General features: G+C 41.9%; 1 protein-coding gene across 1 annotated transcript; it reads left to right on the forward strand.

Annotated features, from left to right (window-relative positions):
* Positions 1–849: 849 nt before the first annotated feature.
* Positions 850–22,451, forward strand: LOC139458757 (uncharacterized). Its single transcript, XM_071240170.1, has 8 exons — positions 850–1,053; positions 8,322–8,396; positions 15,210–15,270; positions 15,510–15,560; positions 16,705–16,889; positions 17,434–17,638; positions 19,587–19,698; positions 22,208–22,451. The coding sequence occupies exons 1-8, from the start codon at positions 850–852 to the stop codon at positions 22,449–22,451; spliced, it is 1,137 nt and encodes a 378-aa protein (XP_071096271.1).
* Positions 22,452–24,885: the final 2,434 nt, after the last annotated feature.

Here is a 24,885-nt window from a genome sequence, read left to right on the forward strand (position 1 = left end):
GTTTTACGCCGCTTTCACCAATATTATTCCACCAATATCACGATGGGAAAACCAGAAATGGACTTCACACATTACACCAATGTGGGGAATCGAACCCTGGTCTTCGACGAGACGAGACGAGACGAGCGAACGCTTGAACCACTAGCCTACCGAGCGCCCCCATATCCCCCCTCCCCCCAATTGTACGTTATTGGACACAAATAATGAGGACAATATAATGGAGACCTGGTTTTATACAGTAGCATGTTTAAGAGTCAGTATAGAAGGAGTACAACTGATCTATCCATTCCACCGTTGCGTGCAGCAAAACACAAGTGTCTTAAAGCTTGGATTTTAAACGCAAAGAGGCCCATAGCTTTTAATGACCTTGCAGGTCGTAGCTATAGGAGCGTCCCTTAGATGATCCACGTGATTATTCCACAAATACCCATAATCCTTTGTTGCTCCGAACCGGCTTAAGGATTTGCCAGATTGTAGCATTATTGTTTATAATGTGTCTATGATTGTGAAGTACGGAGGCTCTGTGGGCTGCGTTACGGCTGAGAGGCGACGGCTTACTGAGCACTCACACCGAACCAGATCTATTAACACGATCTGATCTCCATACTCGGGATCGAACCATAAATCGCCCTGCTTGGGAGCTCTCAGTCGCTCGTGGCAACGGGTTAAGATCTACCTGGTAGCGGGGCACTGCCGACACTCTAGTCTCAACTACCGTTAGGACATAGCGGGGAATAGGACAGCGTAGCGGGTTTGCGCTTTCTAAAATGTGACATCACAAATTGCAGTTAAAAGCTTGTTATTTAGAAGCTTTGGATCACTTTCTCCACCTTGTGAGATTTTTTAAAGATGGCGGAGCTCGATGTCGCTACGTTTCCTGCCGGAAACTGGATCGCGCATCAACTACGACTTGTGAATGATGACAGCAAGAAGTTGTTTCCTTCCACGGCAGGGTCTAAGAGGTCGTACAGAAAATATGATTCTCTTTATATGGTGGACTTCGAGGACTTCCCGGACGGTGCGCTGACCACTCGTATGATGGACAAACTCAATGTAGGTATTTGCTGCGGTTGGGTCAAATCGCATTTTGGCCTTTATACTTCAAGATACAGGGGATACGTATATTTTGATTTGATCATACTCTATTAACAAAAGTTTTGAAAAGTGTATCTACAAACACGTAAATATTATGAATAATGTAAGGCTGTATAGCTAGTCAATTGATATGACGTGTCGAAGCTTTTTAGCATACTGTATATAACTGAAGTTAGACCAAGTTATTGAAATATTGAAATAAGAAGACCACTCGTGAAAATATCTCCTTTCTCCCGTCACTCGACACATGGAATGTCCTCTGTATATCCACCTTCTTTGCTAAAACCGAATAGCAGCCATTTCGGTAAATCCGGCCTTTGCCACTTCGTTATAGCCGCTATTTCGTTCAACCGATTTCACTAAGTCCGAGTTCGTTTTAACTGAAAATTTGCTCTATCCCACTTTGTTATATACTGAGCTTGTACATAACCTGAAGAATCTACATAGTATTACTAAATAGACAAAACATGAACTTACATATATAAGTGGAATTCGTTGTTGGCGAGCTTATAAAAGGGTGTGAATGACAGTTAACGCTAATGATATATCCTACTGATATATAAACCAGTTTGTCTGTAATTGTATGTAATAGGGATATATGATATACGTTTCGGTAATCCTGGATATGTTTAAAATCATGACAAATAATCATGCCATCTCTCTATCAGCACAGACACACAAGCAATGGCGCGTGTCTATCATTTCAGATCGAGCCACGTGATAGGCGGTGTTATGGAAATTTACACGTTATTGCTCAACGTGGCTGAATAAACATCATAACAATCGAATATTTACAGACCGCCGTCATATAGCTGGAATATTGCTGAGTACGGCGTTAAACAACAAACAAACAAAATATATACGTCTTCAAATACTATAATAAATATCTACAAGCCTTAAGGGTGGCGCTGTGGTATCTAGTGATTAAAGCGTTTGCTGGTGCCAGGGCACAATGTGTGAAGCCCATTTCTGGTGTCACCCGCCGTGGTGTTTCTGGAATAGTGCTAATAGCGGCGTAAAACCGTACTCACTCTCTGATATTGATGAATAAGTACATACGCTAGAGTGTAAGTATGTCACATGGATAGTTGTACTTTTTCTAAAAGTAGCACTTTTAACACCGATGTTAACAATTTCAAATATTATGAGGCGGGTTTTAAAAAAAATGTATATATACATATTCATATATAATTATATTCTCTAAACGTAAAAAAAATATTTGTGAAAATATTCTTGTACCTTTTTCGTAAAATGTTCAATAAATTTTCACCTTATGCGAGAATGCAGTTGTGATCGAAGAACTCGATTTATTATGATTTCAACCACTTAATTAACAATATTAATGTGATCGAGACACAATATTCGGGCCAAAGAACACATTTATAATAATACAATTCTCAGTCAATGGCAACAGTTTTTTTATTTCAAAGGACGAGTCAAGATAAGAGACCGTTTTAGTCAATGAAAATGTCAGTTAAGAATTTACACTTTCACATTTTTGTAATTCTGACATGATCAAATACATAATCATATAAAAAATGATTGGAAAAGGGAATAATTATTCGAAACTCAAGGGAAACACTTATCATGAATAAAAACAATTTTTGACCGCATGTTTGTACTGTTTCTTCATAGACCTATCACCCGATATTGCATTAGATTCCAAACAACCTCGGCTAACCTAGATGGGTAGTAAATCAGTAACCAGCTCATAGTCCAAACCTAGGTTTTGAAATGGGTCTCTTCTAGACCTGCTTTGCGGTTTTACAAACTGGCCCTTTGATATGAATATAATGTTTATTTGTGATTGGTTAAAAGTCATAATTATTTACGTGAAAATTCCATGGCGTGAATTGAACCTGCAACTTCTCATATTATGTTTAGTTTTCCCACCGAGCCATCGGGTCAGGTGATGAAAGACTGTTCAATTTTCCATGTCATGACTTCAGTTGTGTCCATGATGCATGTGTTTCATTCTCTCGCTTGCTTTGATCGAATTCTTTTTATACCGCGACACAATGCATTGTTTCACTATAAGGTTTCTCGATGTTTTCTTATTTTTTCTTGTATTTCTACCATTTAGATGGTTCATGAGAACACGACTCTGGGGTTTTGGTTGAAAATGAAAAACCGCGAACTCGAGAAAAGGGCTTTTCCCTCGCAGTTTTACCTTAACATGTAACCTGCTGGGCCATAGACAATATACACTCATGTGTGATGGTGGCTAGACCTGAAACAAACGAAACAAAGAACGGTGATTCGATGATGAATTTTAAACGGGTATCATAGTCGTATTTTGGACCTTACGTTTATTTTTATTCTCATCCTAGTAACGTTTTGAAAACGTTTGTAATTGTTTGGTCAGATCCAAATTTGAAAAGTTTACTTTCGTTTTCCCGTCTTTTATTCAGTTTGAGAGGGGGCGGTCGGGTAGGCTAGTGGTTAAAGCGTTCGCGCGTCACACCGAAGGCCCGTGTTCGATTCCGCACATGGGTACAATGTGTGAAGCCCATTTCTGGTGTCGCCCGTCGCGATATTGCAGGAATATTGCTAAAAGCGGCGTAAAACCATACTCACTCACTCTCTCAAGTCTGAGACAAAGACTTGCTCATATTCAGAAATTAGAAACAAACGCTTCCCGAAAACGCTCAAATCAGCCATTTTGCCACATTTAGCCTTACCAATTCGTTAGGTCGTGTTAAAAACCATGCCAACTCCCTAATAACTGTGATACCAATTTCTTAATGTTTTCCTCGCTTCTTACACAACGCAGCTCTCACGGGCCTCAGTGAAAGTAGACTGTCATATAGCAGGTGTGTTCTTTTTTCAAATGTGGTAATTTGGAAACAATCACAGTAAACGATGGTTATAACGAACTTAAAGGGACCACTAATTTTAGTTCGTTATAACCGTAGTTGTAAAACCACGATGTATATTGATATGCTACCTTTTTTATCCTGTTATTCCAACTTTGATATAGCCATAGTACATACACAGTGGATGTTTCGTGAAGGGGCTATGGGCCCTGTCTCACACTCTCAGGGATCGAACTCAGTAAGTCGACGCTTCATGGAAACCTACAATCCAGCAATTAGCAATGTGTCGTGCTTTGCAGGGCACGTTGTTCACAACATTACACGGCGTGGCTTGCCAAGTGTCTGGGGGACAAAGATTAGCGTGATCATGTCTGTGGTATATCCGCTGATTACTGTAAGAGCTGAAGGCAGACATGCTAGATGAGGTGTGGAGTAAACGGTCTGCTTGGTGCCACCTATAGACACTCGACGTAGATTATTATGTGTGTGTTGCTAATGGTAGGACAGTAGGGAAATACAGACTGGGGGATGCATACACACACACGCACGCACACACAAACACGCACGCACGCACGCACGCACGCACGCATGGGATACAGTGGAGTGGAGTGAGTATGGTTTTACGCCGCTTTTAGCAATATTCCAGCAATATCACGACGGGGGACACCAGAAATGGGCATCACACATTGTACCCATGTCGGGATTCGAACCCGGGACTTCGGCGTGACGAGCGAACGCTTTAACCACTAGGCTACCCGACCGCCCCGCATAAGATACAGGGGTAGGTAGACACATGCAGAGTTGCGTCCCTTTGGCACGCCAGACACCTATGATTGTGGGTTCGAATTCCAGTTCTGCTCGATTATGTTTCTAGGTTTGTCAGCACCATACCCGTGCTCGTGGGTTTCACCGAAGTGGTAAAGGTCTGAGATCTGGATCACTTCGGGCTTTCCTCCCACATTAAGCTGACACGCCGCGGTGTAACTGGAATACTGTTAAAAGCGGCGTTAAACACAAATCACTCACTCACTCATAAGGATGATAGCTGTACCATGGTGCACAATGGGTGCATTGCAAACTATTTTAAGTCACTGATGCACATGTGGTTTTATGCGAGTGAGTCACGGGTTGAGATATGTGATTAATGAGCACCCTCATGTATCGTCTTTGAGTCGCACGCAAGGTAATTGATTCGATGGGGTTTTATGCCTTGAGTAGATACCCGCTGACATTTCAGTTCAAATCTGATCAATCTAGCGGGGATAGGTATTGATTAGATAACGGGATTGTTGTAGACATATACGGGGGATTTTATGGCAGCCTGATCACGTACAGGTACATACGCAAGACGTCGGTGTGAGACACACTAGTAACATAATATATAGTATGAGCCTCTTCGTGTGCTGAATGAGTTGGGTTTAACATTGCTCTGACGATGTTCCAATTATATCACGACATGTCTGTGGCATGAAAGCCCGAAGTGATGCAGGTCTCAGACGTTTACCACTTCGGTGAAACCCATGAAGTCCAGAAACATAATCAGATCGAAATTGAGGTTCGAACATGGGTTTCTGGCACATTTAAGGGACGCAACTCTGCACAGTGTTGCAGCACCTTAGACGATTTGACTGCTCCTGTGGTAGATAATCAGTTGCAGCCATACAAAGCGTCTCTGATCTAAACTGATATAACCGCTGGGATTCCATGCCTCTTAAATTTCTGCTTGGTATCTTTATAAATACATACTGCAGTTTACGTTCAAACAAAAGATAACTCTTTGAATAAGGTAAAAAACATGTACACGTGTACTTCCGTTTGACTTACCTCTAGAAAGGATTACATATAGAGCATCCGTGTTTATCCGGGTTAGAATAGATCTTCAGCAACCCATGCTTGTCGTAAGAAGCAACTAACGGGATCGGGTGGTAAGGTTCGCCGATTTGGTTTGATACATGTCATCTTATCCCAATTGCGTGGATCGATGCTCATGATGTCATTCACATGATTTCTGGTCTAGAATCGATTATTTACAGGCCGTTCTCATATGGCCGGAATATTGCTGAGTGCGGCGCTAAACAACAAACAAACAAACAACAGGGCATCATTACTATATTTACAAAGCATGTCGCTGGTTCACTCAAAACAAATATTTTTTTTAAATGGGCATAAGCCATGAAGCATAGTCTTTCTGTAAAAAAATATTTGAATCAAATTTGTTGTGAGTATGGGGTTTTATTTTATGTTTTTATATTGTTTAAGAAAAAAAGAGGGGGTGGAAGCATGAGTAAAATATGAATGAAAGGGCGACAGGTGAAGGTGGTGAGGGCAAATTGGGTTAATGTGTTCAAGATTATGTGTGTGTGTGTGTGTGTGTGTGTGTGTGTGTGTGTGTGTGTGTGTGTGTGTGTGTGTGTGTGTGTGTGTGTGTGTGTGTGTGTGTGTGTGTGTGTGTGTGTGTGCGTGCGCGTGCGTGCGTGTGTATGTGCGTGTGCGTGTTTATGCTCTCGCGTGTGCGTGTGCGAGTGACTTGTACTAGTCTGGATAAACTGTCATACAGACCCTGAAACAAATATATCCAATACAGCCTTTGCAAGTCCAGAATATTTGGCAAGTCTAGTATCTGAAAAAAAAGAAAGCTCTCTTGGCTATTTTGTATTTATTTATATTTTATGACTATAACTTTACAACTGTTTTTTCTGTAGATTATATTCATTTCAGAGACTAGATGTTAGTCTGTAGCCCGGACTAATGCCGATTTTATAGTGCTAGCCCACTCAGATATCATGCCGCAGTTTAACATGCATACCCTATTCAGACACGGTGTACTGACCCAGAGACGAGCCGCACAGGCCTTGTTTTTTTACCATTATTCCGAGCGCCAGGCAGGGTAACAAGTACGCGTTGCCGGGGCCAGTAGAACTCCCAACCTTCCCCTCTCCGGGTAGACGCTCTACCACTAGACCACGGAGGCGGTCTGACTGTGTGAACGATTCCTTATGGCTAAAAACATAGTGGTGGTGTTGAATTGGATGAATTTGTCTGTGAAAATTCGTGCGTTTTTATATAAATGTCAAGCCGTGTGTGTATTCACAAAATGTTTGTATTCCTCAACCATTAGTCACCGCTCTTTGGTCTAGTGGTAGAGCGTCCGCCCGGAGAGATGGTACTTGTTGTTACCTTGTCTGGCGCTCGGCATAAAGGGGCTTAAACAAGGACTGGTCGGCTCGGAGTCAGTATACTGTGTCTGAGTCTGGCATTCGTGTTAAACTGCGGCATGGTATCTCAGTGAGCTAGTAGTAAAAATCGGCATTAGGCCGGACTAGTACAAGCAGACACACGCCCCCACGCACGCACGCACGCACGCACGCTCGCACGTCGCTATGTAAGTGCAATCATCTTGGTCGCGATGGTGAACCCAAATTCACCTCACCTCACCTCAACCGTCAGTTTGAGCAATTGGCTGAAGCGCACGTAAAATATAACTTCTGTGGTACAAAGCTTCACAATTTCTCTCTGTTTTCACGGCTTCACAGATAGAGGGTGAGTCAATGACTTGGCTTTGATCAACAGTTAAGTTCAATCACGGTGTGTCAGTATTCACTAAAGAGATATTACTGCCAACTGCAAGATTTTTTCCATATTACATTTGAACAAGTCTAGACATATTGTGTAATGAGCTGTAGGAACAAGGCCCGGGCATCTTGTATTGACCAGGTATAACAGTAAACTGACGTCCGGGCTTAATAGAGGAAATACGGTACGCTTTATACTGTCAGCTGCATACTGCTATTTGAGTAGTTGGTTTTATACGTCCGTCAAGGTCATCTTGTTCCTAATAATTCCACAAGAACATCTGTCTATTGCCGGGCATATCAACGACTTTAATAGACAATTTGTCTGTCCGGTTGTCAAAAACCTTTCAATTTCCGGGGTTAGTCTTTCACAATTTCAGTTTTGTGCTGGAAGTTCTGAGAAAAAGACAAATTTGTTCAATTTCGTATCAAAATAATATGATAAATTGAAATGGGCGGATGCTAGTGTTGTCGTTTTTCGAAAAAATACGAACTAAATAATTTCAAATCAAAATCCCTGGACCGCCATGAAATATTTGAAACATTAACCTCAGGATTCAATTAAATGTTTATTGCGTGTAAAAGTCCAGAAGAATTTGGTTTTTTCCCTTTCAACCACAATATGCCCCTTCTTATCATACCGTGTCGCTTTAAATTCCTTAGCCATAGTGTCATCAAGTTTAAATGTACACGATATATGTCATTAATGTCAAGTACCTTAATGGTTCTCAGGTAAATACCACAACCGAAAAATCACGGACTGTTACAACAAAAGACGCCAAGGTGCTCATCCAACGCTCTACTGCCCCGCATAGCCTCGTTCTGGTGTTTGTTTCAGCTGGAAGAGATCCAAAAGAAACGGGAGACGATAGCTGACGTGTTGTTCAACTCGAACTCTAGGGACCCGGGGCATGTAAGTAGAATGTTTTATTACTGTCTGGTTTTAATAATACTTACATTCAGTTGGCGGGGTAGCCTAGTGGCTATTGCGTTAGCCCGTGACGCCGAAAGGATGGGTTTAATTCCTAAGTACAATGTGAAACCATTTATTGTGTACCTCGGCGTGATATTGCTGGAATAATGCTAAATTCGGTGTAAAACTATGCTCACTTACTTTCTCGTATGGTGGATTAGACATTCTACCATGGCATTGAAGGATGATCTAATTTAATTGGCTAATGGGCGATATCCACATCTGACCACATCACTGCACGGATTACGTGCGCCTATATCAACAGAATAGGTTTCACTCCTAATTAATCGAATTGATTTTCATGTGGGTACTTCAAAGATGTCTGCCTCCTCATTTGAAAGAGTGTGTCAGTGAGTGAGTTGGGTTTAACGCCTCTTTGAACAGTATTCCAGTTACATCAAGGCGTGTCAGCTTGGTCTTTTGTTTGTTTGCTGTTTAACGCCGCACTCAGCAATATTCCAGCTATGTGACGAAGATCTGTAAATAATCGAGTCTAGATTGACATCTTGAGCATCGATCCATACAATTGGGGTACGATGACGTGCATCAACCAAGTCAGCGAGCCTGACCACCCGATTACGCTAGTCGCCTCTTGCGACAAGCAAAGGCGCCTCTTACGACAAGCATAGTCGCCTCTTACGACAAGCAAAGTCGCCTCTTACGAGAAGCAAAGTCGCCTCTTACGACAAGCAAAGTCGCCTCTTACGACAAGCATAGTCGCCTCTCACGACAAGCAAAGTCCCCTCTTGCGACAAGCAAAGTCACCTCTTACGACAAGCAAAGGCGCCTCTTACGACAAGCATAGTCGCCTCTTACGACAAGCAAAGTCGCCTCTTACGAGAAGCAAAGTCGCCTCTTACGACAAGCATAGTCGCCTCTTACGACAAGCATAGTCGCCTCTTGCGACAAGCAAAATCACCTCTTACGACAAGCAAAGTCGCCTCTTACGACAAGCATAGTCGCCTCTTGCGACAAGCAAAGTCGCCTCTTGCGACAAGCATAGTCGCCTCTTGCGACAAGCATAGTCGCCTCTTACGACAAGCAAAGTCGCCTCTTACGACAAGCATAGTCGCCTCTTACGACAAGCAAAGTCGCCTCTTGCGACAAGCAAAGTCCCCTCTTGCGACAAGCATAGTCGCCTCTTACGACAAGCATAGTCGCCTCTTGCGACAAGCATGGTCGCCTCTTACGACAAGCATTGTCGCCTCTTACGACAAGCATTGTCGCCTCTTACGACAAGCATAGTCGCCTCTCACGACAAGCATAGACGCCTCTCACGACAAGCATAGTCGCCTCTCACGACAAGCATAGTCGCCTCTTACGACAAGCAAAGTCGCCTCTAACGACAAGCATAGTCGCCTCTAACGACAAGCAAAGTCGCCTCTTACGACAAGCAAAGTCGCCTCTTACGACAAGTATAGTCGCCTCTTACGACAAGCAAAGTCGCCTCTTACGACAAGTATAGTCGCCTCTTACGACAAGCATAGTCGCCTCTTGCGACAAGCAAAGTCGCCTCTTACGACAAGCATAGTCGCCTCTTGCGACAAGCATAGTCGCCTCTCACGACAAGCATTGTCGTCTCTTACGACAAGCATAGTCGCCTCTTACGACAAGCATAGTCGCCTCTTACGACAAGCATAGTCGCCTCTCACGACAAGCATAGTCGCCTCTCACGACAAGCATAGTCGCCTCTTACGACAAGCAAAATCGCCTCTTACGACAAGCATAGTCGCCTCTTACGACAAGCAAAGTCGCCTCTTACGACAAGCATAGTCGCCTCTTACGACAAGCAAAGTCGCCTCTTACGACAAGCATAGTCGCCTCTTACGACAAGCATAGTCGCCTCTTACGACAAGCAAAGTCACCTCTTACGACAAGCATAGTCGCCTCTTACGACAAGCATGTGCTGCTGAAGGATCCCGGATCCTCATGGGTTGTCACCTTCATCTGGAAAGCCCGAATTGATGCAATTTCAAAAAGAAAAGGTGTATGTCTTGAAGTATTGACATCAAAGTTTAAATCCCCTGTGACGTCCTAATGACTACCCATACTCGATTATCCACTGTAATATTTCTCCATATTTTTATAATGACACCCAGGACTCCTTTGCTATCGCTGCTTTGTGAGTGAGTGAGTAAGTTTTACGCCGCCTTTAGCAATATTCCAGCAACATCACGACGGGGGACACCAGAAATGGGCTTCACACATTGTGCCTATGTTGGGAATCGAACCCGGGTCTTCGGCGCGACGAGCGAACGCTTTAACCACTAGGCTACCCCACCGCCGCTGCTTCGCTCTCTCCATCTCGCTTACCAGTTACCTCCTACAGAATTTGTGTCGCGGATGAAATTATCGTATACAGTGTATCGTTACAATTTTTTCCGTTCAGTGGTTTGCCTGATCCAGACTCGATCATTTACTTTTAGTCGTGATGTTTCTAAATTAATTCTTACTTGCAGTGTATAGCAACATTCACTCACTGACACTTTGAACGAGTCATCAGCTGTGACATATATTAGATTCACCATAACTAGAAAAGAAAACGAAACGATTACTATTAAATAACAATAGTAATGATGATGATGATGATGATGATGATGATGATGATGATGATGGTGGTGGTGGTGGTGGTGGTGGTGGTAAACCTGGATACTTTTACATTCGTTATTTAAGAAAACCTTCAATCCTTATTACATTGTGTATATATACCAGAACGTATCTTTAAAAAAACTACACAAGCTGCACTAATGCTTGTGAAACTGGAACACTCTATGTTGTAGCGTAGGACAATTGATTTGAATGTCATAACTGGGATTAATTTTTCAATGATAAACTCATTCCATATAACACCCCCCTGAACTATTGATGTCTCAGTGCTATGTTTGACTGGAGATCGTGTTTTTTCGTAGACCCAGATTAATATAACCCCTATTGACAATGCACACAGCAAATCAAAAATCGTTTTTGTTTATTCGACGGGGTTGTGTTACCTGCCTGATATGTCAAGGCTCGTCCAACAACTTACCCCGCTATACCACCCGCTCCCGTAAATTGTGTCCTTGTTAAGTCATTGTCTCTTTTTCGTACAAATACTTTTCCACTAGATACAATAATTAATGATACATAACCTCCTGAATAAAATACCATGACAATCAAATGCAAATAATTTCGCTTTATAACGAGACAATAATCAACCCTTCAGAAGGTAATTGTTTTCATATTACGCGCCTGCGCAAAGCACCTTGGTAACGCAATTATTACAAAGCAGACGACAGAAGTGGAAACTGGTTAGATTGACGCACACATCTGAAATATTTCTTAAAACTTTGAAGAAAACATCGTTTGTAATCTGAAAGAAGCTATCAAACCCCAAGGTATGTGATTATTATGTTAGGATTAACATACATGTACGTTAGACAGACAGGTTTCTGTCAATGCAAATATCTAGCTAATTTGCTGGTGTGGGATTACAAGTATACGTGAATCCATGTTGCTGGCCTCTAGCCTAGACAAGACAGGTCACAGAAATAATGTTAGGTTTCATGCTGTAAAGTCTTTACTTGACGAATTCATCTTAAAATAAACACATAGGTATCCTTATGATTAAATACGGTTAGAATAGCGTTCGAGCGCTTGAGAAAATATTTCTGATACTGCGTTTTGGATTTTCGTAACCTGTATGTATAGATAGATGAATTAAAAAGATAGGGAATGTTTTAAGAATATACAAATTGTATATATGTGACATGAACCGTAGAAAGTTGTATATTTTCAATAGCTTTAAGTTACATGTAGAAGCTGTCGTATCAAAACTACCCAACAAAATTAAGTATACACTTGAAAATGCACATTCATTCTGCTCGTTACTGTGTACTGTAAAATTGGGACCATCGTGTTCCTTGAGATACCGTATGTATCACCTGTTGTGAGATATGCCTACTCTATGATTTGATATCAACTCCATCACCATCGGGGGGCACAGATGGCCCAGTCGTCTAAGGCGCCGCGATTCGCTGTGCAGAGTTGCGTCACTTGGGCGCGCCAGAAACCTATGATTGTGGGTTCGAATCCCGGTTCGCCCCGATTATGTTTCTAGGTTTGTCAGCACCATACCCGTGCTCGTGGGTTTCACCGAAGTGGTACACGTCTGAGACCTGCATCACTTCGGGATTTCCTTCCACATTAAGCTGTCACGCCGTGATATAACTGGAATACTGTTAAAAGCGGCGTCACACCCAGCTCACTCACATCGAATAACCGTTGCTTGTTTGTTTCATGTTTAGCCACTATCAAACGTGGTGTTTGGATTGTCTGGTTATTTACAGGCCACCGTCAACAATCAACAATCATTGTGACGTTTCAGTTCAGGTGCGAGTACGTTTTCCAACAACTGGGGATAGCAAGGGTATACAGCTAGCTTTACATATAAACATAGACTAACGCATAGCTTAGTTTTCATATGTTTATAGATATGGCATTTTTTTTACAAATCCTTGTATATTTGTGAAACATACATTAATCCGTTGAAGATAACTGTAGCTCTTGTTTAGTGTTTCGATAGTTTCTGTCTATTAGTTCAGGGCACAACATAAGCTCGCGAGAGAGACATGAGTTCGAGCCTTGATGCCCCGAACTAGCATTTCTTAACAAACAGAGGTGTCCCAGGCTAGGGTTTGAATTAGGCTTAAATTGATTGTTATTTTTAAAAGGGAGATATTAACTTCTTACTGCCTGTTTCGTATTTTTTACTATTATATTTACTAAATTACAATTTTGAGGGTAAACGCGGATAGAATATGATCTACGTTTATAACGAACACACGAAGTGACGGATATAACGAACTTATGCTGTATATATGCTTATAACGAACTACGGTTATAACGACCTAAAATTAGTTGTCCCTTAGAGTTCGCTATAACCGTAGTATTCTGTAATTGATTTATATGATTAATGTACTATCACTATTCATTTGGATGATGTTTAGTTACACTTATTGCTAGTATGTATGTTATAGCCTCCAAGGGGCTAATCAAATAATGTTAACAGGTAGGGTGAAGATTATGGAAATGGAATAACACACTACATCTAGTCATGTTTATGGACACACAACACACTTTGTATCTAGTCTACCTCAGAGCAGGGTACTGGGGTACGTTACTCGTCTTAATCTGTCCATTGGACATCAACAATTCCCTGTCACTCACCAGCTTGAGATATTGATCCGCGGTGGTTGTTCCAAGTTATGGCAATGTCAAGAGCTTGTTAAACAGTCCTCCGCTCACCCATGATAACCCCGCACACAGGAGTACTCCTTGCAGCGTACCTGTAAACACCTCCCGGACAAGGAGCTTAGGCAGCTCGACATGATTTTAGTAACGGGGCCATTAAAGCCTCGCCGACCTAATTTATTGTATACCAGGTGAAATAAAAAGTTACCCGTATGTGAAAAACGGTACTACTTGCAACTGTTAGGTAAAACAAATGTTAACTGTTATTCAGTGTCTCAGATCACAGAGTGGTCCGGGTCTTTTTTGTTCATTGGACTTTATTTATTTCACTGAGCGGGCATTCATTTGAAGAGATAATTTAAAAAAACACAACCACCGACCATATTGTTTGGAAAACAAATCCATTAAACCAGGTAATTTAAAAAAGAGAGACAGCACAAAATGTCCGTGCAAAGACGGATATACGTTTTCTTAAATGACATGATCAATATAAGGTTATGTGCCCATCTGGCAATCACATACAATCATCTAGATCATGTAATAGCGAACTTGAGCCTCTATGTTTCTTACTACACGGGGCGGTCGGGTAGCCTAGTGGTTAAAGCGTTTGCTCGTCACGCCGATGACCCGGGTTCGATTCCCGACATGGGTACAATGTGTGAAGCCCATTTCTGGTGTCCCCCGCCGTGATATTGCTGGAATATTGCTAAAAGCGGTGTAAATCCATATTCACCCACTCTAACTACTCGACACTATATATTCCCTCAAAGGGGTAAAACGCCGAAAAACAACATCCAATGAAAGAGCAGATGCTGAGACGCATACATACTAAGTAGTTAAGGTATAATTTAGGACAAGTGGAAATTTGACATTTTGAGGGTTTTGTTATATGATATCATTATAAGGACTATTGGACTAAAATGTTTCTAAGTTTCAATTGCTGAGCCATAGTGCGGATGCGCCTTTAAGCAATATTCACTCACTCACCAAGACGCAATCTTTGCCCACCTGGTCGTTATGAGTTATGTCCCTTATCTGCATCGCCCAGCACGTGTACAATACAACACTCTTACAATCTTCACTGACAGGTTAATCCTCTGTGTTTCAGTGGCATATAATTTGTACGTATACTATTAGCGGTGAACGAGTGAACGATATTTTAGCTTTTGAACACATTGTTGTGTACACGGTGCACACACAGGAGAAGTAATCCCACGAACAATACGTCTTTGTTACCACTAAGTGTGCCGTACACAGTTATATGCGAAAACAAACTTTCGCGACTATACACCATCGGAGTGACGCACGGTTATAGATGGAGTTCTAAGCGGAATATAAGTCTGTTGATCCCACTCCGAGAAAAGTCGCCATACCGTTTTTACAACATTTTTACAAACTCTTTTTACAAAAAAACATTCTAAATATTTCTTATTGTCACTGATATATCCTCCTCCTATAATTGTTATTTGTAATTCATGATGTGAATTAAGGAAGTGTATAAATGACCATGAAATATCGTTTTAGATGTTTGGAAATTGGACGATACCAGAAAGAATACTGGACAAGGAGAGTTCCAAAGGAAGGCGTAAGTATGATGATAACTGTGCATCAGTAGATGGCTATCTGTTCCGCGAACCATGGAACACCTGTAAATGTAAATCTTGTCCCTGATCACATTTCACTGGATGTGCTTCAGAACAAATCAGGCCAAATAAAATTAGTCTTGTAGTAAGTATTTTACATGTTGAAAGTGATGAAGTGCTGAATAATAGTTGTTACAGTCCTTTTAGGTTTAGGTTTCAAGGTCACGTTTGCTTTTTTCAGGAAACATTCTGAAGGTCACAAAGCCGGTAGATGACAACTCACCAGCGACACGTAAGACGTGGAGATTTCTATAGTTGTTCAGATATCTGCATCGGGTGGTCACATTCAGTGATCTTGTGACCTGGGCTCCTTTCCACAAAACGATAGTAGGGCTAAGAAGATCGTAACTCCCATACTTTAACATGAACTTAATTCAATCGTAAGGCTAAGACCAATTTATGGAACGCGGGCCTGGCTGATTGTGTGTCATTGTACCTATTGACCGTTGCCCACTCTTTGAGGCCAGGATGTGTCCAGTCCAGGCTTGGTTATATACAGGTTGGCGTATTTCAGCTTGAATCTTGCTGACTGCGAAATCAAATAACATCCACTATGACGTCGCCAGAGCGGTTTACAACGTTATAAACCTGTCCTATAGCTCCAACCAACCTCCATAGTGTTCGTGGATTCAGTAGGACTAGAACCGACTTTCATTTCGAAACTTTTCCCTGATCTATATGCATGAGCATTAATTAATCACCACCTGTTTCAAAATCCAATTCCGAAAAATAATGGAACCCTAACTTGTCAGCATGTTGTATAAATGTACTGCACGTGCATCACGCAACCTGAATGAACTAACGCAAGTTCCGCACCAGGAATGGCAGAGGATCCCGATATTGAAAATCAGCAGTATAAAGAGATGCCTCGCAAGTGTCATCCGTGAGGGGGGGTGGATACTCTAGAAACGGACTGCAGAGTCAGTGGTGATTCCTAGGTTGACAATAATCGTTTTGCACTGCATAATGTGACAGGCGTGGTGTGGGCTGGGGTTACTTTTCAGCGTTGTTGAAATTAACGTGTTTAGACTTGTTCGCATAACGCCAATAAATCGGTACCGATTGCTGGTGTCAGCTTCGTTAATTGTGTAGTGGTAGTGCTAGGCATCCTGTTTGTCAGTTTCCAACAGTTTTATTTTTTTAATGAGGAAATATCCGAAAAAGTGCTTAACTGATGCTTATGAGTATACATACCTGACAGCAATGATACTGTAATGATATAATGTACTGTAATGATACATACACACTGGAGGTTGAGAACTCCATGCAATTTTTGTTGAACAACCTTGGGGATAAGATTGGTCAGTCCTATTTTATCCACCTTGCCCTGTCGCATACCAACATCGTTTGTAGCGTTAACACTGCCGTTATTGCAGTTCCAGTCATAAGGAAAACGACCCCAGGTGCCCGCCATCCTTCCCCTGCTCGGAGCTCACACCTTCCCAAGATGTCGTCCAGGTCCGCCCGGCCACCCACCAAGCCTGTCGCCAAGTCCCTGCCGTGTACGCCTATCCCGAGAGCCAAGTCGGTCGGCGCACATGACCACGACAGACTGAAGGAGGTAGGCCGAGTTTTCACAATCACTTCACGGTACTTCTCTCCTACGTTAAACGTCGTGATATCATATTTTGCTGGTCACTTGAGGTGGGGCAGTCCTCTGAGGCGCGGACTTAGCTGTGCGGAGTTCCGTCCTCTAGGCGTGGGTGACCCAGTTCTCCTAGATTCGAAGTCCAGATTTGCTTTGAATAGACTCCCTGGTCCCGCCGCGTGGGTTTCCCTAGATAAGCTGAGGCACCATAATATCGCTAAAATACTGTTCCATTAGCATTAAACCCAACTCCCTTTTTTCTAGTATCGATGATGGTGATGGTGATGGCGGTTGTGGTGGGGATAATTGTGATGATGGCGGTAATAGTATAGTGCTTTGATCGCCTAAACCTCTTTATGCTGGTGTTTAATCAAATGAACTCTTTCTTTGTTTTGATTGGCCTGAAGCTTCAGACACGATTTATCGGTACGATCAGGCAAATAACCTTGATTGTGCTGTGATCATCTAAAGAACCCTACACATAACGACAATCATAAGTGGGATGCGACTGTTCCAGGAACTGTGCGCCTCCTTGCGGCCCGGGGCTGTCGGCCTGGCCGAGGACTGGATGAAAGACGCCCCTCACATGGAACGCGAGGTTATAAAGAAGATCCTGCGCATGCAGGAGAAGCGGTCGCACCTGGACCAAGCCATGAGGAGGACACTCCTCCCGGACGCACGCCAGGCCGTGGAGAAATGGCTGGATCGTGCCACTGAAAGCGGTAGGTTCCTCTTTGACTTACTGACCACTTTATTCGCCAGCGGCTGCCTAAACATGGCTGTGTATATGATGACATCTATACAAAAATTCGATTTTGATGTTACAACTGTTTATAGATATAGACAAAGAATAAATTTTAGGCACCCCTCTATGTTTACAATGACTGGTCGTACGGACGTTCGCATTGAAACCCCGATGACATAACCTAGGAAATACGAGTGTGGTTTGCAAGAAGACACCTCTAATAATAAGAAAACTTAAAAAGAATATCCTGTTTTGATAGTTTTATTGTGATTCCAACAAAAACAGTAGCCACAACAACTATGGAGGTGCAGAGTCAGGAACACAATTCTACATCATGACTGATGATGAAAACTGTCATTTTAAATCCAAAGATGACATTCATGACACAAGTTATCAAGAGCGGGTACACGGCCTGGATGACAGTAAGTCATCTATCTGCTGAATGGGCAACTGCAGCCATTCCCGATGAAGAACTGCCTACAGTTGGACAGTGTCTGTACCAGTGGGTCCAGTGCCTGAGTGTCCAACGTCCCAACATGTCCCAAATATGCGCCAGCGGGTTCAGGTCAGGACTCATGGCATGCCACAACGGTGTCGCCACAGCATCATTCTGGAGAGGAACTGTGACTACTCGCGAACGATTTGGCCCTAAATTGTCATCCATGTCGGGTGGCGAGTGGGTGTTTGTCGAAATGCGGCACAGCAACTGGACGTTACGAATGTACCGATAACCACTGAGGTTTCCTTGGATGGTGACAAGATCCAGCTTACAATCGTGTAACAGGCAATCCCGAACCATTACCGAACCTCCTCCATGCGGTGTCGTAGGTCTTATGTTCCTGGGTGTGTTGGCAGTAGCTTTATGCCTTCAAACCCTCAATCAACAATCAATGACATGGAGTAGGAACCTGCTCTCATCGGATCAATAGACTTTTCGCTAAGTCCTCAGTTTCCAAGCTCCCCGGGCAAAACACCATGCTTAACGAATTCTCTGTTCTGGTTGACCTACGTCGATTGGGTAACTATTGGTGATGTTGCAATTGGTTGACGACGTACATGCCGAAACAGGGCCATCTCCTCACGCCTTGACGGCATGCGAGGTCTTCCTGACCGTTGGAGATCCGGTACAGCATTGGTTTGCCCGTGTTTTCGTACCAGTCTGCTGATTACGATATAATGATACCCTAGGTGACGTCCTATGTTTTTGTAGGTCATGTCTGTCAAATGGATACAAATAATACGCCATCTTTGCGCCTCTGATAACCTTCTTCGTGTTCAAAGATAATGCTTCAACAATGCAAGACAGAGACGCTTAATACCCACAACTGCGGTGTATAGATACTGCATTTTGATAACTACATGGGTGGCATGCTGCACGTGCATGTGGTGCTGCGATTTGACGTTTCAGTTGCCATTGTACTGTCTTATCATTCTATACATATTCATAACGAAATTTGCAGTTTAGTTAGAATGGGAATATTTCAGTATTAATTATTTTCAACGGAGTTTGACTTTTTTGTGTGTGTGTGCATAGATCATCTTCCCGAGGCAAGGGAGTATATGAGTGCTAAAGGTCCAACTTCTTTGTCTCGGGAAGTGGAAAACAGATGTGTTCATTAATCAATCCCATTTAATAATTGCTGTGGGTTTGACATTATTCTAGCCTTGCAATTAGTTCAGTTTAATTGTTAGTAGTTCGACAGAGAGTTGTGAATTTGTTGATGCAGCATTTAACAATATGTATCTTTTCGTAAATATGTGTAACCTGGCTGATTGTGTGTCATAATACCGGAAGCGGATCGTTGTTTGCTATCAACCACTGTTTTCCTGGCGGAGAATGACATTCACTCTCCTTCTTGCTCTCGTTTCTCTTCATCCGGGAGCAGAAATTCTGCACATAGTGTACGGAAAAATGTCTATTTCAGAACGCCAAGTTGCACTCAAATTCTTCACGTCTCTTGCCGGAAGTAAACTCATGGGGGTGACAGCTGACGAACAAAGGTCAAGGTTCCAGCAGGTCATCAGTACGCTACAGAGGTAAGGATACTGTTCTACACTAAGCTTTGTCTGTTTGCAACGCTTATGCTCTACACTCAGCTTTGTCTGTTGTAACGCTTATGCTCTACACCTAGCTTTGCCTGTTTGTAACGCTTATGCTCTACACTCAGCTTTGCCTGTTTGTAACGCTTATGCTCTACACTCAGCTTTGTCTGTTTGTAACGCTTATGCTCTACACTCAGCTTTGCCTGTTTGTAACGCTTATGCTCTACACCTAGCTTTGCCTGTTTGTAACGCTTATGCTCTACACTCAGCTTTGCCTGTTTGTAACGCTTATGCTCTACACTCAGCTTTGTCTGTTTGTAACGCTTATGCTCTACACTCAGCTTTGCCTGTTTGTAACGCTTATGCTCTACACCTAGCTTTGCCTGTTTGTAACGCTTATGCTCTACACTCAGCTTTGCCTGTTTGTAACGCTTATGCTCTACACTCAGCTTTGTATGTTTGTAACGCTTATGCTCTACACTCAGCTTTGTATGTTTGTAACGCTTATGCTCTACACCTAGCTTTGCCTGTTTGTAACGCTTATGCTCTACACTCAACTTTGCCTGTTTGTAACGCTTATGCTCTACACCTAGCTTTGCCTGTTTGTAACGCTTATGCTCTACACTCAGCTTTGTCTGTTTGTAACGCTTATGCTCTACACTCAGCTTTGCCTGTTTGTAACGCTTATGCTCTACACTCAGCTTTGTATGTTTGTAACGCTTATGCTCTACACTCAGCTTTGTATGTTTGTAACGCTTATGCTCTACACTCAGCTTTGTATGTTTGTAACGCTTATGCTCTACACCTAGCTTTGCCTGTTTGTAACGCTTATGCTCTACACCTAGCTTTGCCTGTTTGTAACGCTTATGCTCTACACTCAGCTTTGTCTGTTTGTAACGCTTATGCTCTACACTCAGCTTTGTCTGTTTGTAACGCTTATGCTCTACACTCAGCTTTGCCTGTTTGTAACGCTTATGCTCTACACTCAGCTTTGTCTGTTTGCAACGCTTATGCTCTACACTCAGCTTTGTCTGTTTGTAACGCTTATGCTCTACACTCAGCTTTGCCTGTTTGTAACGCTTATGCTCTACACTCAGCTTTGCCTGTTTGTAACGCTTATGCTCTACACCTAGCTTTGCCTGTTTGTAACGCTTATGCTCTACACTCAGCTTTGTCTGTTTGTAACGCTTATGCTCTACACTCAGCTTTGCCTGTTTGTAACGCTTATGCTCTACACTCAGCTTTGCCTGTTTGTAACGCTTATGCTCTACACTCAGCTTTGCCTGTTTGTAACGCTTATGCTCTACACTCAGCTTTGTCTGTTTGTAACGCTTATGCTCTACACCTAGCTTTGCCTGTTTGTAACGCTTATGCTCTACACTCAGCTTTGTATGTTTGTAACGCTTATGCTCTACACCTAGCTTTGCCTGTTTGTAACGCTTATGCTCTACACTCAGCTTTGTATGTTTGTAACGCTTATGCTCTACACTCAGCTTTGTCTGTTTGTAACGCTTATGCTCTACACCTAGCTTTGCCTGTTTGTAACGCTTATGCTCTACACTCAGCTTTGTCTGTTTCTAACGCTTATGCTCTACACCTAGCTTTGCCTGTTTGTAACGCTTATGCTCTACACTCAGCTTTGCCTGTTTGTAACGCTTATGCTCTACACTCAGCTTTGTCTGTTTGTAACGCTTATGCTCTACACCTAGCTTTGCCTGTTCGTAACGCTTATGCTCTACACCTAGCTTTGCCTGTTCGTAACGTTTATGCTCTACACCTAGCTTTGCCTGTTCGTAACGCTTATGCTCTACACCTAGCTTTGCCTGTTCGTAACGCTTATGCTCTACACTCAGCTTTGTCTGTTTGTAACGCTTATGCTCTACACCTAGCTTTGCCTGTTCGTAACGCTTATGCTCTACACTCAGCTTTGCCTGTTTGTAAAGCTTATGCTCTACACCTAGCTTTGTCTGTTTGTTTTACAGGATGTCATGTTCATATATGAAAATCAGTTCAGTTCATATCAGTAAATTATGTTTTGTGAAATTATCTGATTTGGAAATAATATATGATAAAATTGTAGTCTCGGGGAAAGAAATAGTTAAAATAGGGTAAATCTGGTATTCTATTGTGGTACGATTACTACAATATTAGATATCAATAATGCATCCTGAAAATATCATTTAAACAGCAGTGGCAGTGTGTTTAGCATTTACTTGATTACTTGATGACGTAACTCTATTGTTGTTGCAGTTGTTTCTGAGCCAGTACTTCACTGGTTATTCCGAACATAATTTAAACAAGTAAAACTGACGCAACCATGGGTCATTATGCAAAATCATAGAGCAATTATATACCAACCATAACATGGTTTAAGTCGGAAATATCACCCTGAACGGTTGATTCTGGAGGCAGTATTATGTATAACTCCGTGAAGGACTGACGATGTGGTAAAGCTGGACTGATGCTGAGTATACTGATACACAACATTCACGCTCTATTGCAGGAACAAGGGACGTGGCACCCCCCGCCCCTCTGACCGACCCACAGATTCCAGTCAGGACAACTCCCGCCTGCAGTTCGTCAAGTTGCTGGACCCGGAAACACGCTCCCGGCGCTGGCAACAAACCACGTGGCACCATCTCCCAGAATACCGGGACAAGGACCGCGTGAACAACTGGAGCTCGCACTACATCCGCCCCCACGCCGCTGTCCCCCGACACTTCGTCATCCACCCTGACTGGGGCTGAACCCAGGGGGAAGAGCTCACCCCACTTGCCTCAGCTAAACCGAAGCCAGTGATTTACAAAACAGTAATCGAATTTTAATCTGGGTAACTAAACATTAAATATCAACTCCGGGCCAAGTTATATGATGTAAAATGTCTCTTTCCCCTCACATTATAGTGCAAAAAAGTCACTGTTTCTCTTCACATATATATTTGCATTCGATGTTTAGATTTTAATTTTATTGACGTTACTTATATATTCTGGGATTGTATGAAGAATAATACAATTTCTAGTTTTGTTGTAAAAATAAAAATGTTAAGACTCCACAGTCACGAAATTTTTTTGGCTCCAGCCCTTTTTGGAACCTAAGTGTTCAATGGGTCCTTAGGCCAGATCCATGTAATTGCATGTTTCATATATTTGAATGTTGAAAAAGTGCTGAAAAGTGACAGGCAGTTCTGTACAATACATTGTAGTAGATAATTTTAGTCGAAGTAGCAACAGCAGTGTATTTATGTTACGGAGATCTCACTGATTTGTAACATTTAAATGTTTGTACATATACATCCAGTATTATTGAGTTTAATCAACTCTAGGTTGAAAAGTCTCTGCACTTCATTTATTACAGCTAGTGTGTCTTCATTATCTAAATAATTAGGTTTAGGAACAAGATTATGACATAGGATAAGGCAAAAGAAGAAGGTTGAATTCTCTTAAAAAAGGAATGTGTCGAGATGAAAAGTATTTCACTATTGTTTGTCTCCTATGCAAGTTGTTTATTACAATCTAATCAAAAATGAGTAAAATGCAAAGTTCATTTTCTTCAAAATATTAATCAGTGTAATCGAACAAAGCCTATGCAAACTTGAGACTTCATGTTGCCTTTCTATATATACGATCCATATGGTAAATATATAATTCAAACCTTGATCGAATGTGAAGCCAGCACAGCCGGAAGCGCTCGTTAAATCTCTTAAGATGTCAGTAATCGTTTCGGCAATTACGTGCGTGGGTAGAACCTCCAACAAAGGTTCAGTAATTAGTATTATTACTTGGTAGATATCTACCGACAACGGCACTGATGGACTCTTCTCGGCATTGGCCCACTTATAAATCGTGTATATATTTTCTGTTCGGGAAGACATATAAACTTGAATGTCTGCACGGTGGAATGTTTCGTTTCGATGTACAAGCATGCTTCCTTGCCGAGTGGTTGACATGTGCACCGTTACACCCTGCAGTACTCAGCAGTATTAATACCAAGTATTGACCCCTTCTGTGATATTTGGAATGCATACATCAGTCGATGTGAGTGTACCACTATTTATTTTATCTATCACCATTTTTATGTATACCGACACACACACAAAAAGCATTAGCGAAACTGAATATTCTTTTCCGGATTTTTAGAATAATTCGGTCTTATAGACGTGTTTCTTTTGATGTTTAAGTTAGACCCGCACTAAGACAACCACAAGTCTTAAATAGGGAGTAAGATCTCGTTAATTTGTCTATCGGGGATGCGTTTCTTGTGTATGTCGTTGTTGGTGACAGGTGAACGTTCTGTAGAACACCCTATCTGTTAATAGTCCTGTTATTTAAGCATGCACTATGAATATCCAGAATTGTTCTTGATTGAAAGTTTCATAACCTCGTACATATCACAAAGACGAATATTTAGGTACGTACAATACAAACTGAAATTATTGTTCGAGTATACAATAAATAGAATGTAAAATGAATACACTACTCATAGAGAAATCATATATGTCATTCTGTTTAGATATACATGTGACATATTGTGGGGATATTCTCGTTTTCTTGAACAATGCACAACCACGACAAAATTAGAATGTGCTTGTGATTGAGAGGTTATATATCAATTGTAAACAATATTGCCATATTCTCAACATTCTACTCAATGTACAAACAGAAGATCAGTGGATGAGGTAGTGAAGCTGTCAGAACCTCTATACAGCTTAAATGACTGTGTGAAGCTGTAATTTCCGATATCATGCACCAGGACGGGACACTATATAATTATACATGCGGGAATCCTGGTTATCCAGTCAGTTGGGTTATATGTATTATCCGGGTTAGGTTTTCCGGGCTTACACGGTTCCTTCAGTGGATTTTGTCCTATATTCTAAGATCAACTCAAAGATGGTTTGTGTAGTCCCTGCACCGGCCGTGCAATGGTGTGTGCTGTGCTATATAGCCACTGGGTGTGCGTTCTGATATTAGTGATAGCATCGTGACAAACATCTGTGTAGCAATGATTAAATGTTTCATGAAACTTTTTGTTCATTCGTTGATACATATTACTAATTTATTTTTTGAAACATCGTAGTTTGTTGCTTGCAATAAAATCAAATTAACAGTCATTGCTTGTTTATATTACTTTTTTGCACGCATATGCTCATAAAGTTGGTGAATCAAGTGTATTTGCCGCTTG

The sequence above is a fragment of the Haliotis cracherodii genome, unplaced genomic scaffold (genome assembly GCF_022045235.1).
Source record: "Haliotis cracherodii isolate W230 unplaced genomic scaffold, xgHalCrac1.p SCAF_13, whole genome shotgun sequence".
In the NCBI taxonomy this organism is placed as follows: Eukaryota; Metazoa; Mollusca; class Gastropoda; order Lepetellida; family Haliotidae; genus Haliotis; species Haliotis cracherodii.

Excerpts from the sequence above, each read along its gene's own strand:
- LOC139458757 (XM_071240170.1), top strand. The coding sequence starts at position 850 with ATGGCGGAGCTCGATGTCGCTACGTTTCCTGCCGGAAACTGGATCGCG. Across the intron at positions 16,890-17,433 it reads ACCACGACAGACTGAAGGAG|GAACTGTGCGCCTCCTTGCG; the intron begins GTAGGCCGAGTT and ends CGACTGTTCCAG. Across the intron at positions 19,699-22,207 it reads GTCATCAGTACGCTACAGAG|GAACAAGGGACGTGGCACCC; the intron begins GTAAGGATACTG and ends GCTCTATTGCAG.